The 15,830-nt window shown below is 44.7% G+C and overlaps 2 protein-coding genes across 4 annotated transcripts in view; both read right to left on the bottom strand.

Annotated features, from left to right (window-relative positions):
• MFN2 (mitofusin 2) overlaps nt 1-2,711 on the bottom strand; it is a 12,174-nt gene extending 9,463 nt beyond the window's left edge. The window contains exons 1-5 of one of the 2 annotated variants that reach the window (XM_017735022.1): nt 2,611-2,711; nt 2,009-2,163; nt 1,310-1,488; nt 486-621; nt 2-135 (exon numbers count right to left, since the gene is read on the bottom strand). In XM_017735022.1, coding sequence (XP_017590511.1) covers nt 2-135; nt 486-621; nt 1,310-1,484 — 445 coding nt within the window. In that variant the 5' untranslated portion in view covers nt 1,485-1,488; nt 2,009-2,163; nt 2,611-2,711. The other variant, XM_017735024.1, reaches the window with a different exon arrangement.
• Nucleotides 2,712-3,468: 757 nt separating this feature from the next.
• On the bottom strand, nt 3,469-15,804 carry PLOD1 (procollagen-lysine,2-oxoglutarate 5-dioxygenase 1). 2 transcript variants are annotated; one of them, XM_017735026.1, is made up of 19 exons: nt 15,399-15,804; nt 14,790-14,926; nt 13,999-14,162; nt 13,679-13,791; nt 12,280-12,343; nt 11,084-11,181; nt 10,654-10,755; nt 10,409-10,540; nt 10,002-10,123; nt 9,328-9,343; nt 9,053-9,141; nt 8,488-8,613; nt 7,534-7,675; nt 6,918-7,031; nt 6,578-6,643; nt 6,153-6,257; nt 5,623-5,769; nt 5,186-5,311; nt 3,469-4,924 (listed from the first exon to the last, which is right to left on the bottom strand). In XM_017735026.1, the coding sequence occupies exons 1-19, from the start codon at nt 15,591-15,593 to the stop codon at nt 4,769-4,771; spliced, it is 2,214 nt and encodes a 737-aa protein (XP_017590515.1). In that variant the 5' UTR covers nt 15,594-15,804; the 3' UTR covers nt 3,469-4,768. The 2 variants fall into 2 exon arrangements, with proteins under 2 accessions (XP_017590515.1, XP_017590514.1); XM_017735025.1 differs by lacking the exon at nt 9,053-9,141 and having other exon boundaries at nt 9,239-9,343.
• Nucleotides 15,805-15,830: the final 26 nt, after the last annotated feature.

The following is a 15,830-nucleotide window of genomic DNA, read 5'->3' as shown; positions in this document are numbered from 1 at the left end:
TCTGACAGCAGGAAAGCCTCATGTCCATCTGTCCCTTCCACACGCAAGAAGCAATTAGTGGTGTGTCCAATTCCTGAAGGAAGAACTTTGTCCCACAGCATGGCATTTATCACAGTGCTCTTCCCATTGCTTGTCCTGCAGTCAGATTAAGGATGGTGTTTCAGGCTTCCAAGACCCAGGTGTTCTCATTTTGATATTACAAAAGCAAGTTCTCTAAAGCCAAGCTGTATCAGAGCCATTAACAATTAGGTGCCAGAGGCAGCCTGCAAAAAGACTTTTCTATTTCCCTATTTTAAGAATTCTTCAAATTGAAGAATTACATGATGCAATATTTGTTTCCAATTTACAAGAGCACCTGTATCAGGGACATGCACATTACAAGCAAAAGCTAAAGCACTAGTGTTTCTATAAATATTTTTTACTGGCTACAATACTCAAATGCTTTACTGAGTGGGGAGCATAGGCAACACAAGCACGTGACTCACCTCCCAAAAAAAGCAACTTTCATATGTCGTCTTGCCAACACTTCACTAATACCACTGACTTTTGAGAGGTAGCTTTTGACTTCCAGTACCTGCTCTTCTGTGGTGACAGGATCAAGCTCTACATTCTTGTGTGTTTCTAAAATCAAAATAGATCATGTCTCTGAATGCCAGAAGCCATCTGGGCCAGTCCTGGGTGAAACCCCTCTCAGTGGTGGCAACATAAAGGACTGAACATTTATCTGTGTCCCACAGCTCACGTGGGTGATCCTGACAAAGGCAATGACACCCTGAAGCAATTCTACAACAGCATTTATCAACTGGCCTCTTTTGTGTATCTAATAACCATTCCCATTCTTGGGACTGCCTTGAACAGAACAGCCAACAGTGCCAACAGTTCAGCACCCCTAGAGATAAAATCTGTCTGTGCCTTAAGCTGTTAAAGCCAATTACTGGTGTATGTTACACGTCAGTAGCAATGATGTGTTCAGGCAAGAATGAAAGGATTACAGGCAAAAAAAAGCTATTGGGGCTGTGTAATTAATTAAAAACCTCCCAAACATAAAAACCAAGCATAGCTCCCTAATTAGCTCAGTTTCTTAACATGCATGAGCTTCTCATCTTCAAAATATGAGCCTGAACTCCACCCAAATTCAAAAAAAAAATTTCAGTTTTTCTTACAAACGCATAAATGGACACGCATGTATAAATAAACACAGATTTAGCAGTGCCGTTTCACTCACCGAGGGGGTTTGGTGTGTGTTTTTGGGGAAATCGTACATGGGCAGAGCACTGTTACACACTCACAGTTCAAGAACTCAGCTTACCTTCCAGGAACAAGGAGCTCTCGTTGATGTATGCAGCCAACTGTTCAAAGATACCATTGATTTTCTTCTTTGCAGTGACAAAATGTTTAAGTGGAGAAGCATTTACCTCAGCCATGTGTCTTTTATCCTTCTTCACTGCAACTATTGAGTTGGAACGAGTAAACAACAGGGACATTGCGCTACAGGGAAACATCCAGTAAAGACCAGTGTCACCAAGTGTCAACAGCTATCCAAGGGAGTGTAGTGACAGCACAAGGGGGAATGGCTTTCGACTTACAGAGAGCAGGGTTAGATGGGATAGTGGGAAGAAATTCTTCCCTGTGAGGCTGGGGAGGCCCTGGAACAGGTTTCACAGAGAAGCTGTGGCTGCCCCATCCCTGGAAGTGTCCAAGGCCAGGTTGGACTGGACTTGATCCACCCGGTCTGGCAGAAGGTGTCCCTGCCCATGGCAGGGGGTGGAACTGGATAATCTTTAAGGTCCCTTCCAACCCAAACCATTCTGTGGTTCTGTGATCCAACCGAGCATATTTACAAGAACTAAACAAATATGCATTCTAAAAACTATCCTCTTTCTTCCACAAAGAAATTGCTCCGCTTTATACAACTCATGTATCGGAAAAAAACTCAAAACTCTTTCCTTCTCCCTTCGAATAAACAGTGATCGCTCGCAGTGATCACTCCTCCCCATCCTCCACTTACTTTCAGGATGAGTTACGTTTTCACAAGTCAGGCATGGCCAGCTTGAGGCCCTCTCGAAGACAAATAGCAGCAGTTTTCCCTGCCTTCTCCCTCGCCCCGGCCGCACTCCGTGCCGCAGCTCCTTCAGCGATGCCGAGACCAGCCGGTCTCCGCCCCTGTGGCAGAGTGACCACGGATGAGGGCCACAGGCTACCGAGCTCCATCCAGGGCTCTGCTCCCCCGCCATCCCGGTGCCCGGAGAATGCCCCAGGCTCTGTTCCCCCGCCATCCCAGTGTGCTCCAGGGATGCTCTGGTTCCCCACCACACCGGCGCCCGGAGGATGCGTTGGCTTGACGCTCGGGACGGACGCCGCCGCCTCCCCCTCAGCCCTCAGGGGCGGGCGAAAAGGGCGGGAAGTGTCCTCCTCATGCCCGCCTCGCGCCCCCTCAAGACCCTGCCCCAGAGGGTCGGACACTCACCCGTCCCTGCCCTTGTCCCTGTCCCTATCCCTGCTGCTCCGGAGGCGACTCTCAGAGAGATTGGCCCAGCCTGAAGCAGCTGCCAGGTCCCCTCAGCTCAGCTCAGCTCGGCCCGGCCCGGCCCGGCCCCGCCCGGGGCTCACCTTCACCGCCGCTCCCGCACAGCCGCCATGTCACCCGGGGGCGTCATCGCCCGGGAGTCGACAGGTGGCGTGCGTCATCGCCGCGCGCCGCGCGCGTGGCACGTTGGGAGCTGTAGGTCCGGGGCCTCATGGCGGGAGATGGCGGTGATGGGGGCCCTCCTCGAACCCACGGACCGTGTCACGGGAAAGGGTTCAGTGTGAGCTCCCCGCGCTCAAACCGTACAGCTCGTTAACGCCCACCACCGAACCGGCCCGAGGAAACACACAACAAAATAAGGGGAAAAAAACCCACTTACTGCTGAATAAATACATAATACACATTTTGGACATCTCGACGACTGGCTTATCAATCCCTTCGTTTGGTAACAGATTCTGGATTTCACGTACCAGGATTTAGTAAAGGATAATCACTATATGAATTTATTGCTTGTGAAACACGCTAGTCTGGCATAATGGTGTCTGATAAGCAGAGCAGGTATCTCACAGGCACAGGCACAAAAGGTTTCTGCCCCTTCCCTCTGAAAGGAATGAGAAGGAGGCGTCTTTACAAACAAACTGTGGGTCTGCTGGTAGATAAAGCCAGATAGTGAGAGGTAAAAGAAGCAATGGGAGGAACCATAAATTCCATAGAAATTCCACTAATTGACACAGACTGTTACTCACCCAAGGTCGTGCTAAATCCCTGAATTTAGAGAAAAAGAACAGAGACACAAGGGAAAAGGGGGGGAGGGGGGTGTACACATTAGAAGGGGATCTGTATTAGGCGATTTGGGAAGTCTGTACCTCTCAAGTACCTCAGCCAATGGGGAAAGAGAGAGGGAAATGCGGCCGGGAAATTAGGATAAAAAGGAGGCTGCGTCCTCTAACAATTTGAGAGACCCCAGGGGAATGCCCCATGGCCTCTCCCTTTATTCATGAATAAAGCTATGGGACTTGTCTGTCTCCTTTTTGGACATAAACCTCTGTTGCTTGTGGATTAATTTTCCTGACACCTCTCTAACCACAGGTCTAGTCTAGACATATTTTTACACCTACTAGTTCACAATCTCTCAGCATTTCCTAGCCACTCATTTCTATCAGCCTTGACCCCACTGGAGAAGTTTCTGCAATGGAGTCTTTTGGTTTTCAATCTCAAATAATAGAAACACTGAATAATTATTTCCTCTAAGAACCAGAGAACAGCTCTTTCCATCTAATGTGAATGGGCCATCAAAGAAAATTATCAAAACTATCTCTGACAACTGGAATGAGGCCACCAAAGACCACTAGGACCTCTGGGTTTTTATCCAGAGATTAATCAGAGCTTTTGATAATTGTAACATGGTATAGAACAGAGACAATTCTGCAATTAAGCCTTCCTGACTGATGTAGTGGTTCCCAGCCTTACCTTTCTTAGATTTACTCTACATATTGACATGGCCTGAATTTGTGTGGGTATGTCTGCTGCTCTTAGCTGGAGAAACAGAAGGTGGGGGGGCTTTTATCTCTTCAGTCTAATCCCAGAGGTAAAGCATCATCAGAGGACCTTCCTTTAGCTAATCAGAAGCACCTATGTTGTCACTGCTGCTCCTTTGAACTTTGTGATTTGCTTGCAAGGACAGCAAAGAGTTAAGGAATCAGATGATCTTCAGGCTCTTACTATTCAGTTTCATCTGGAGTGACATTTAACTGTTATGACTCGTGGAGTCAGCTCCCTGATTGATTTATATTTGGAATAATGTCCAGGAATTATTGTCTAACATCCAGTCCCATATATGCTGTGGATGACAACAGGCTTCCAGCTTGTAACTTGTAACTCCAAAAAGCTGGATTTCCAGTCCAAAAAAGCATTTTTTAAAGCAAATCAATCAGTGATGAAGGTTCAAGTAAATGGCACATTCAAGAAACAGTGGATGAGGAGCAGAATCAAAAATGAAGGCACAAAATCTCCTTTGGACTTCTACAGCAATATTCCTAGATATTACCTGCAGTATCAGAGGGAGATCTTCCAGTAGTGGATTCTTAGAATATCATTAAAAATCATATTAAAAATCATATAAAAATCAATATCCAAATAGCTTTGAACAATGCCTTAGAAACTCTCAGCAGCGTTCCCTCTTTCCACTCAAAGTCAGCAGTGAGCAGGGCCAGGGAAAGGTCCTTCCTGGGAAGCATGACTCTAGGGGTCAAGAAAGGACACTGCGATGTAGCGGGTTCCTTTGGTGGTTGGAAGACCTTCATGGTAGTGGGTCAGGCGTCCTGGATGCATAAGGGTCCACCCTTTCCGTGGAGCTCGAATGGAGCAGTTGTAGCGCAGGAACCGGCAGCCTCCTCCCTGGTGGGAACACAAGAGACATATTAGCTTGAAAAAAGGACCTCAGGGAAGGGGTCCCTGCCTTCTGACAGCACTTCTGAAAATGTGAGAAGGTGCTTGGGGAATCTCCTGTATTCTGATGCATTCAAAAATATCTTTCCTAGCCTAAGCCAGTCATTAATTGTAATCCTTAATGCAAAGGTGCTCGATGTGGATCGGGGAAGGGTTTTCAGCTGCTCCAAGGGGCTGTACTGCACTCCTGACCCCCTGGCACACACTCACCTCATAGTCGATGCCAACTCTGTTCAAGGCAATGTTGATGGTGAAGGTGGACGCGTCATGGTGGGGCATTAGGGATGGCTGCTCATCAGGTTTGTAGCGAACCACAAAGGCCAGTTCAAACTGGGTCTGAGAAAGAGAAACAAATTTCACTCTGTTAGAGGGCTATGGTAGGTCTGTGGCTTCTGAGCTGCAGAGCAGGGTGTAACACTGAAATTGCATCCCACTGCTAAAGGAGAAAGGCAACAACCAGGCACAAGAATGTTATTGAGAAATTGCTTATTTCCTAATGCACATACTTATGTCACACTGCAGGGTCAGATCCTCTGTACTGGGAAATAGTGTGTGTATTGCTGGAGGATTCTGGCAGTCTTGTCACAAAGCTGCAGCTGGAGGAGGTGCTGAGCTGACCATGAGTTTTGATGTTAAGGTGGACATACCTTGGTGTAGTATCCTGGGTACAGTTTCTCTGTGATGGGTGCAATATAGTCCAGAAGAAACTTATACCATTCTCTTTCAAAGCCAATTTGGTTCATGTGTATGTCAATAGTTGGCACATTCTCATATCCTCCTTGTATTCTGCTGTCCTGAAATAGAATCAACAGAAATACCCATAAGGATGGGAACCGTGGAGCTCAGGAATGAACAAACAGTACTTGTTTCTGGTAATTACAAATAAATATGATGTTTCTTTATCAGAATTTGCAGGATGGAAAGCTCATTTCAAACAATAATTAAACCCTAAGGGAAACAATATTACCATCGGAGAGGCTGAACACTGGAACTTCAGAGGACACTAAAGAAGACTCAGGGAAAAATCAGAGATAATCAGGAGCAAAATTAAAGTACTGTTTCTACTTTTCTGGTTTAATTCGGGATCTAATGCCTTCCCACAGGAGGCACTGCTACCACCAGAAATGCACAGAAAATGTTGTGGCCCAGAACTCGAAGGGCTCCTGCTTTTACTTACCGTGTTGTCACCTGTGGACCACTGGCCATAATGTTCCATTTCTTCCACCAGCTCATCACAGGCAGTGTCAGTGAATATGGGGAACCAGTAAACATCTGGGCAGGGCTGCAGATAGCAAACAGGTGAGAATAGCAGAAACAAAGACAGGTGCTTGAGGCAAAAGAAGTAAGACTAAACTGAGTGTAGACTAAGTGGAAAGAAACTAAAATATTGAGGATAGAAATTTTTCTTCTTTTTTATGTGCCCCACTTCCACTTAAGAGAGCTGGAGATGTACTTGTAGAAGAATGATTTGGCTCTAAAAGTACTTTCAAGGTCATGTTTCCTGCGCTGAACTGCTTATTCCTGAGAATTACAATAACAATGATAAAGCGTTGTCCTGATGCTCATCTCCCATTCTGATGGATAAGAGTGATGTTTTCTTACCATTTCTATCAATTTCCCTTTCAGAGCTGCTGTGTAGTTTTCATGGATGTACTTTTCTCTCCAGTCCTGCAATTAGAAGATAAGCAAACCAGTAATTTCTGTGGGGCCCCTACTTAAAGAGGTAATAAAAGGCCAGGCACTCATGCAAGCAGTATTTTACAGGCGTTGCAGATCCATATGTTATGAATCCCAAAAACACGCTCTCTTTAAATTCTGTAACTGTGCTCTTCATCCCACCTGAGAGACACCATTATTACAAAGCCTGGACTTCCCATAGTGGTGAAACTAATATCAGATCTTCCCACATTGCTGTGCCTGCTGAGTATGCAGGTTATCTCACCTCAGGATTGCTGAATATTTGCCAGAGATCATTGTGGAAGTGACTTGTCTGGTAATTCTCCAGAGACAGTATGTGTCCGAATTGATGCCGGTTTGTCAGGTACATAAACACTCCCTGCAGGACAGAGAGAAATACTAAAGGCCTCGTATTTCCGAGAGCCACCATGAAACTAAGCACTGGACAGTTCTCCAAGCTGTTTATTTACTCATTCTTGCTCCTGTGGGCTTTCAGTTTTATTTCCACCCTGGATATGAGAAACTTTGAAAGGTTATAGGCAGAGACAGTAATTCTGTGTCTTGTCAGCCAGGACTGGAAGCAGAGGAGAGCAGCTGTTGTGAGATTAGGGTCTTCCTTCTTACCCTGTCAATCCCATTTAGAGCAGTCCTGAAAAGGCCCAATAATAACAAAAATGTTATCCATGTTTAGTGGTCCGTGGCTATGCATGGTTTCACAGCAAGACTGAAGTCCCATGTTGTTCCAAAGTCTGCACTGTACTGACTAGTACCAGTTCACCCTATCCCTGCCCTGGCAGAACTGAATGCCTTGAAACTACTTAATCCTGTACCCTTCACCCTGGCATGCAGCTCTCCTCTGCCAGCCTCTCTCCTCAACTGACCTGATTCCGAACGTTGTGGCAGAAAGCCATGTCAGCATCCAACTTGCCACTGTGGAACAGATCTCCCTGGTCAAGCTCCAAATGCAGAGCCTTGGCTTTAACCATGTAAACACTGCTGATGTAGGGGACATTCCAAAGCCCACTGAAACACATGGGAAGAAAAGTGAGACTTGAAATACCACTAAGACAGATACTGCTGGACCTGACAGGATGACAGGCAGCACTGCAACATCAGCCAGGCTTGCCTAAATGAGGCAACTCAGAACAGCAGGGAGAAACCATACCAATAGATATTGTCATTCCAGAAAAAATTCACTTATATTTCCCAGAGCTTTTAAGCTGCACAAATGCTAGTCCACTGTGAAAGCAATTAATTGCTACTGTGTGTTTTTTCTAGGGACATAATTAATAGTTTGAATCTCTTCCCAGAGAGATCAACATATTTTTTCCAGTGATTTAAAGAAACTGAACCAGCCAAAAGTGCATAAGCTGATTTCCAGAGTTTATTGCACATACAACGGCCTTTAAAAAAAGAGGGTCCCTCAAGAATATGAATGAGTTGACAATTCTATTTTGTGAATCTTCCATTCAAGGATCACCTGGTATTTTCTGAAGATTTATCTGACAGAGATTAAACAGCACTTTACAGGATTTTAAGAATCACACTAACTATAATCCCCAGATGGGAAATCATGACATGAGTAAAATGAGATTATTTCAGCAGTCAGCACTCTCAAACCCTTACTCTGATCATAAGAAAATCTGCCCCAAGTATGTTATTGTCTCTGCTCAGGGGAAAATATAAAGCAGCTTCCAAATGGGAGCAGAGACTTCTTTTCCTTTCCTATACACAAAGACATTTGCACTCTCTGGTTCTTTGCCATCATTTTGATGATGCAGCAAGCTTTGCATTTGAGGGATTATATCAGTGAGAAGCTCTCTTTGCATACTTACATTCTCCGCCTTTGAACAATATCCACGTAATCTTCTGAGCGGGCATAGTATCCATCAGGGCTCAGCGCTCCCCAGAAATTGGACCATAGCTTCTCATGACGGCTTACCAGGGGGGCAATCACCAGCCTGGAAGCATGAAAGAAAAAGGAATTGCAGGACAGGATGTTACTACAGGAAGAAAATGAAAATATTTACAAACGCCAGTACTGTAAGAGCTATTTCCTCTCTCACTTACAGAGTTGCTGTTTTGCTAACTCTGTTGGAATGAAAGGCCACATAAGAAAGGGTAAATATGGTCCAAATCTCCTCTCTAACTGCACCCTGCACCAGGTCTGTTAGAATCTGATTTGTTCTAGTGACTACATAAAAATAAAGCTAAGGATGATTTACATCTCCTGCCTAAAACCCAGGGATTACAACTACAGTAAAAAAAACCACATAAGAGGTTTTTGGCTAACATCCCATCTCTGGCACAGCTCTCCTGGTTCCCCACACATCTCAGGGATGTGCACTGAATTCCTCATGTGAGATGACCAGTAAGCATTGCTCATACCAAAGAACTCACTTGTTTTGTTCAATCAGGATCCTCAGAGTCTCTGTGTTCTTCAGAACTACCTCAGCATCCAGGCTAAAGTAATAGTCACAGTCAGGATCCTTCCCAGATCTCCTGGATCCCTACACATCTCAGGGATGTGCACTGAATTCCTCATGTGAGATGACCAGTAAGCATTGCTCATACCAAAGAACTCACTTGTTTTGTTCAATCAGGATCCTCAGAGTCTCTGTGTTCTTCAGAACTACCTCAGCATCCAGGCTAAAGTAATAGTCACAGTCAGGATCCTTCCTGCACAAATCCCTACAGCCAGAGAAGAGAAAAGTCACATCCTAAACCAGGGGAAGACAAAGGACAGAGCACCAAGAATTCCTTCTTTGTAGTCTAAAGGTCTTCTGAGTGCTCAGAAAAGTTTGGTTTAATGTAACAACCCAGAGGGCCAGCATAGTACAAGCACAGCAGATTCAGTATCCAATAGCAGATACTGAGACACAGCCAAAATCACCTTTAGCAAACTTTCCTCAGCTCAAACTGAAGAGGTTCCCATTTACAGATGGCCCAAATCCACACCAGAGCTCAAACCTCCTGATCATAGACAGCAAGATACTCTCTCACTAGTTCTTAGATTTGCTACAACGCTCCTCCTCTTCAGAGATATAGGTGAGTATTCTTTGTGCTCTGTGGCTGGGTATACAGATGAGGGTAGGAGATATAGGGTTATCCTTCTGTCAGAACAAAGGACGAGTGAGAACTTAGTTTCTGAAACTGAACAAAGTGAGCTGGTATGGAAGCTGATTTTTTCCCAATATATAAGGGCATCAGAGTTAGTGCTAGAAAAACTGAAAGGATAACTGAAAAAAGAAAAGCAGTCACTTGACAGGAATGATCTCAGGAAAAACAGATGTCTTAGTTTGGACACGGGCTGTCTCTGCTGGCTATCATGTATGGCCTCTTCACTTACATGCCCAAGTTACGTGCCTCAGCATTCTCCATCTCATCCTCTGGTCCGATCACTTTGACAGTGAGATATTCTTTGCCATGCTCTTCTACAAAAGAGTCTACCTCCATCAAGTGATGTTCCTCCTATTCCAAAAGTAAGGAAAAACAGGTAAGATGGACTCATCCAGGCCACTCAGCCTCCTGAAAATGAGTAGAGGGGCAACAGCTCTTAAGCCCACTTCTGCACATCTACAGGTGGATGGGTGTCATTGCAGATAAGTATGCAACCATATGGATGCCACTGCAGATAAGTACTGTGATTACACAGCCTGGAAGTCTAGCCCAAGGCTGCAAAGGTGCCTAGAGTAGAGGAGGAGGTGTACATTTTCCCAGCATTTGGTAAGACCATCACAAGCCAACTTCACTTACATGATTGTGAATAAAGAGCTGGATTCGTTGCTTTGGGTAATGAAGGTTACGAAGCCGCAAGAAAAACTGGGAGAGGAATGGGGTGGGCTGCTCGATGAAAATGCCAATCAGAATCATTGGCAATGCCTCATCCTACATTCAGGGACAAGAGGAGAGAGAAGTGGTGAGTTGTGTTTCACATCAGACACATAGGATCCCATCATAAGACTTGTTTTGAGAGCTTTGAATAGACACAGAAGCCTTACCTTAAACCCCGTGAGGCTTCGCAGACCTTCATCACACACCGTGCAGCCAGTCTCAAATGTCCATATTTGAGGAATGTAGTTTCCCAGGTAGTTCAGCTGCAGCTGCAAAAGGCAATTTGCCACATTATGCATTACAGGGCCGGGGAGTTTCTTTGTGTGCACCCCCACTGTGAGATCACATTTCAACTTCAATTACCTTCTGCGTGAACTAAAGAATCTGAAAAGCTTGACAGCCTGAGGGTCCAGCTACATGTGGTTCTTTGAACCAGATCCATTTTGCTGCTAGGGGCCTGGACTGCTTAATGTTTCTCAAATGGAAGCACACGGCGTAAGTCAATATATGTGAAGGCAGTAACCTGATCCATCAAGCCTAAAGGGTCACTTTGCAACAAACACAGACCAAATCTTTCTCTCAGGACAGTCCACTTACCTTGGTGGGTCCATTTCCATGGATCACCACAGGCAGAGTGTCATATAACAAGTTTCTTGCTCTCACTCGTGAGTTTTCAAACTTCAGTACTATCTCATCTGGAAATGACATTGTCATTATGTTAAGGTTTTTATTGATAATTAGAAGCACAATGCCTCATTTATACTGAAAAACTGCTGAAAAATGAAAGTGTGGACAATGGATAACTGTGCACAAGTAGTTTAAGGGCTATAGACCAAATCTGTAAAGGAGAAAAAAATATTCAGAATGATCCTGTGAGGTAACAGAAGGATGGCTGGGAAGCTGGACAATGTCTGGGAATTGGCAGAAGCCATACTGAAAGATTCTTTCAAAACTGGCATTGACAAACTGTGCAGTGAGGAACAGCTACTGATGACAGGGACAGCTATTGACAGGAGGATTCAGGCCCTTCTCACCTAAGTGTTCTATGCACCTGACATCTCTCTTTGTCACCCCTCACAGAAGTCCATCCTCCTGGCAGAGATCATCCAAGATGTTGCCTCAACACAACCACACAAAATCCTTTGGAAAAAAGACTAGCACAGATACAAGCTGCAGTCTGTCATTGATATGATGAGCACAGGAGCCAAAAACTACACTGCCATTATCACTTTTTACCTGACCAGAATGAATATGGAATGGTGCAAGACTGAAAACATTAAGGCAGTACTGTCAGGAGAGTAAGTGAATCCCTCTTGCCAGGACTAGCAAAATCAATCAGCAGGTCAGGTCAGAAGCCTGGTACAGTCAGTGAGTGTTCACAGGCGTATCTGGCCACTTCTCACCTCCTATGGCATTCCAGCATGGCTCTGAAGCGGAAAGACAGGCAAGCCCTAGGCAGGGCTGTGTGTTATCACTTGCATTGGAAGTCCCTCCCAGTTTCAATCCCCAAGGCTAATGCAATCCGACATGCCTGGAGATCAAAGTGGCAAGGAGGTGTAGGATGAAAAACCTGACCTGCATTCCCTGAAGTGGAGAAGCAATTGCAATGAGAACCTAGTTGGTCACAGTGGAATTGCAAACAAATCCCAGAACTCTAGCAGAGACTTTTACTAAATCTTATTCTGTGGGAACAGCCATTTCTGAAATACAATCCCTTCAGCCATAACTTTATTTCTGGTGTCAACATGCAAGTTGCATTCCAAGGAGAAATGAGCTTCCTTCTTCCATCTCACCTAATGCTCCATTTAGGTTTTGGAAGATCCGGCTTCTGTGGTCTAGACTGATGTTGATACTTTCCTTTAAAAGAATTAGATAAATAACCTTAATTAGAACACAAAAGGCATCCATTCTTTACATGCAATGGACCCTATACTCAGTGAAGATATATCCCATTCCTATAGTAATCTGCAAACTCTCCAAGCTCTGAGGCCTAAAACATTCCCAGATAATCATAATTTTCATTTAAATCTGGGACAATTCACCATTTTCTAGAACAATTTAAATATATTCTATTAGGCAAAACTATGCAGACCCCCTCTCCCCGTTTTAAAGCTGCTGTGGGTATGTCAATAAATCTGCATCATATGAGTGAAGTAGACTTACACACAGTCATATAAACCCCAAATGCATATAATACACAGGAATGTCAGATAGCAAAACCATCTGCTGTGAAAAGTTTCTTGCCTTCTATCCACAGGGCAAGTATGACCCCAAGCATTGCCCCACGTACCAGTGTCAAACCAGAGGACAGTAAGATGCAAGATCAGCTTGTGCAGTCTTTGTTTTTATCCATGGTGCAAGTCACACTCTGACTGCATCAGACTGAAATGCAGCTCTGACTTAACAGAGTTCTGTGTCCCTGCAGGCATCTATTAAGACTGATTACTGGAAATGACAGCAGGGTGCTAACATCCGCTGTCTGAGTGCCAAGTCAGGGGAATTGCTCAGCCCTTGTGTGGCACAGGGCCAGAGCTGCAGATGAGAACATTAAAGGAACTGTTCATGTTAAAGTATCACAGGCTGTACTCAGATTTGGGGAACTAAAAAAGTCCAGCTGCTCTAAATGTTCTACCAGCCTCGCTGGTAAAAAGTTGCAAGTCTCTAATTAGTCTGATAGCAGTTCCCTATTTCAAATGTTTCCTCTTGATTTGTGAATTGCTGTTACAGTTTGAATTCTCAGTTCCCATGCATTTGGTCTGTCCCCAGGGACAGACTGGCCTCTGTAATCCACAACTGGGCAGGGACAGCAGAACCAGAATGACCCATGGGCTGGATGGTCTGGCCAGTGCATCACACAGTGCTGGAATGGCAATGCTGCTTCCAGGGTCCATTCCAGGCTTCTGTAGGATGTTACATGGCATTTTCCTAAAATGTACTTCAGTGCTAGGTTGGCTATCTCTAAGTCAGCACTGCACTCTGCAGTTTCACTTCCCCTGGGAGGAGGCTGGCTAGTTCCTCCACACTCAACAACTTTAAACACCATACTGGTATGAGCCTCCATTAAGACTCATTTTCAGACACCTCTCTTCCCATTCACATTTTATGCTTAAATATAAAAACTTCTAACAACAGAAAATGGGGGTACTGGCTAGAATGCAAATTTTCAGAAACTTAGAATCTAGATACACCTACTCTTTTTTCTGGATCCAAGAAGATACTTGTATAGAAGAGCTGGTCACTGTCATTGTCCTGTCCTTTCCACTCCTCCACAAGCTTCTTCAGGTTTGGAGCATAACCTATGAAGCCTGTGGGAATAAATATGAGGAAGTGTTTCAACCCAGATGATCAAAAAATGGAAGTACTCCTATATACATGTACTTTCACTTCTCTCACATGAAATCTCACTACACCCTGCAGAGAATCATCAACTTTCAGTTTGCTTTGCCATTTCTCCCACAGGTTGAATATGAGGAGAAAGAGGTTCTCAGCTGAAAGCTAGCTCTGTGTCTCACCTCCAGAACCCAGGAAGCGCTTTCCATCTCGCACCCGAGGATACTTGGCTTCCAGCTTTCTGTCAGGATAGATGTAATTCTCTGCTGAGAAAACCACCTTGCTCTTGGCTTGTTTGAACTTCTTCAGCAGTTCTGTGGGGCCCGAAGCAAAGAGCACATCATAGCTAGAGAAAGAGACAGACAAAAAAGGACAAAAGGAATGGAATCAGAAAAACACGCCAGTGAGAAAAGTTTCCAGAAACAGCTAATTCTTTGGGAATCCCTCTCTTTTAGTTCTGTTTAACAGTATTATATTTTTTGTAATGCAACAAATTAAAGTATAGTCTTATTCGTATGCTGGGCATATGAAAAGACACTGAGACTCCAAGCCATCCTTTTCTCTCTTCACTTTTGTCTGGCAGACTAATTCTTGGCTCTTAGGATGTGCTGCAGTCCTACTTCACCTTATAAAACAAATAACTCTGGTAAGAAAGGCCTGCTTAGCTCCACAGGAATTGTCTGCTCATTCTCTGCAGATAGAGGCAGCCAAATTCCACAGTGGCAGAATCAGGTACAACACTATCAACTTCATGCAGGAACTGGCATCAGCCTATTCTGATCAGACCTTCCCAACAGCCACGGATGCAACTCTGAGTGATTCCCAGGAAACTACAGAGAGTTCAGGGGGAAAAAACCAGAGATCTGGACACACTTTTCAAAACAAATCAATTTCACAGTTCATTTCTTCTCAGTGAGAACCTGTCCAAACAGCCTTAAGATTCAGTTTGTGGCAAATGTTTTCCAACCATTACCTTTCTACAAAAAGGATGATCAAGTCCTCCTTATCCACATACTGCTTCAGAGCTGACTTCAGGAGACGGACCTTCTGCCCACCTCCAGCTGGCTGCTGGTCATCTCCACCCTGCCACTCCTCATCCAGCCCCAGCACCTACACAGTGACAGGCACATGGTGACCTCAACAGGGCACTTAAAGGAAAGGACCAGAACCCACAAACGTACTGGTCCTGATAACTCCCAGTGCAATTCACACCAAAAATAACAGCTCCAGGACAAATGGACTAGGCAGCCTTTGATCCACTCTCTGGGCTGGACAGTCAGTGTAACATACAGCACAGTGACAAAGCATTCCTAGCCACAGGGACAGGAGCATGCTCCATACTGTGTGTCTTGGCAGTGAAATGGAAAAGTGCCATGAGGCTCCCTTGACCAGGAGTTATGGATCTCATCCCAAGCCAGCACTCAGAATACTGCAGAAATGACCCAGTCGCAGTACTTCTCAGCCAGCTGAGCAGGTGTGTCCTCTCTTGAGCTTTTATTTAATCACTGTGAGGCCAAGTCTTATCCATTCCACAATTTGAAATTCCCATTGACCAACCACCACGGAAGCTGCTAGACATCACCTGCACTTTGTAGTTGAAGAATTGGGCTGATCTTCTGAAGCGTTGAAATCCTTCAGTCTGCTTGGTGGCAACAGTCAGAACCAGCAGGTTTTCTGCACACAGGTGAAAGCACAAGAGATACTCAGCTTGTGTTGTTTCCACGCCTAACTTGATTGTGGTTATAAAATGAAAGATTATGTAAAGATACAATTCCATTGCCTGAGTTCTGAGCTAAAAAAAGAAAATAAAATGTATTAAGTGGTTTGTTTGCCCTGCTAGTGAAAGCTACAATTCTCTTCTCTCACACAGAGTACAAAGGAAATTAAACTTGAAGATAAAAAAATAGAATTACTACAAAATGCCCATTTGGAAGTCATCCATTTAATGCTGTTTTGACTTTCTGTTCCCCACAGAGCTGTTTTTTTGTCACTCAGCATTGACTGGATGTAGGGA

Source organism: Corvus brachyrhynchos, unplaced genomic scaffold (assembly GCF_000691975.1).
Source record: "Corvus brachyrhynchos isolate BGI_N302 unplaced genomic scaffold, ASM69197v1 scaffold395, whole genome shotgun sequence".
Taxonomy (NCBI): domain Eukaryota; kingdom Metazoa; phylum Chordata; class Aves; order Passeriformes; family Corvidae; genus Corvus; species Corvus brachyrhynchos.
This window is presented reverse-complemented; position numbering and strand designations above follow the sequence as displayed.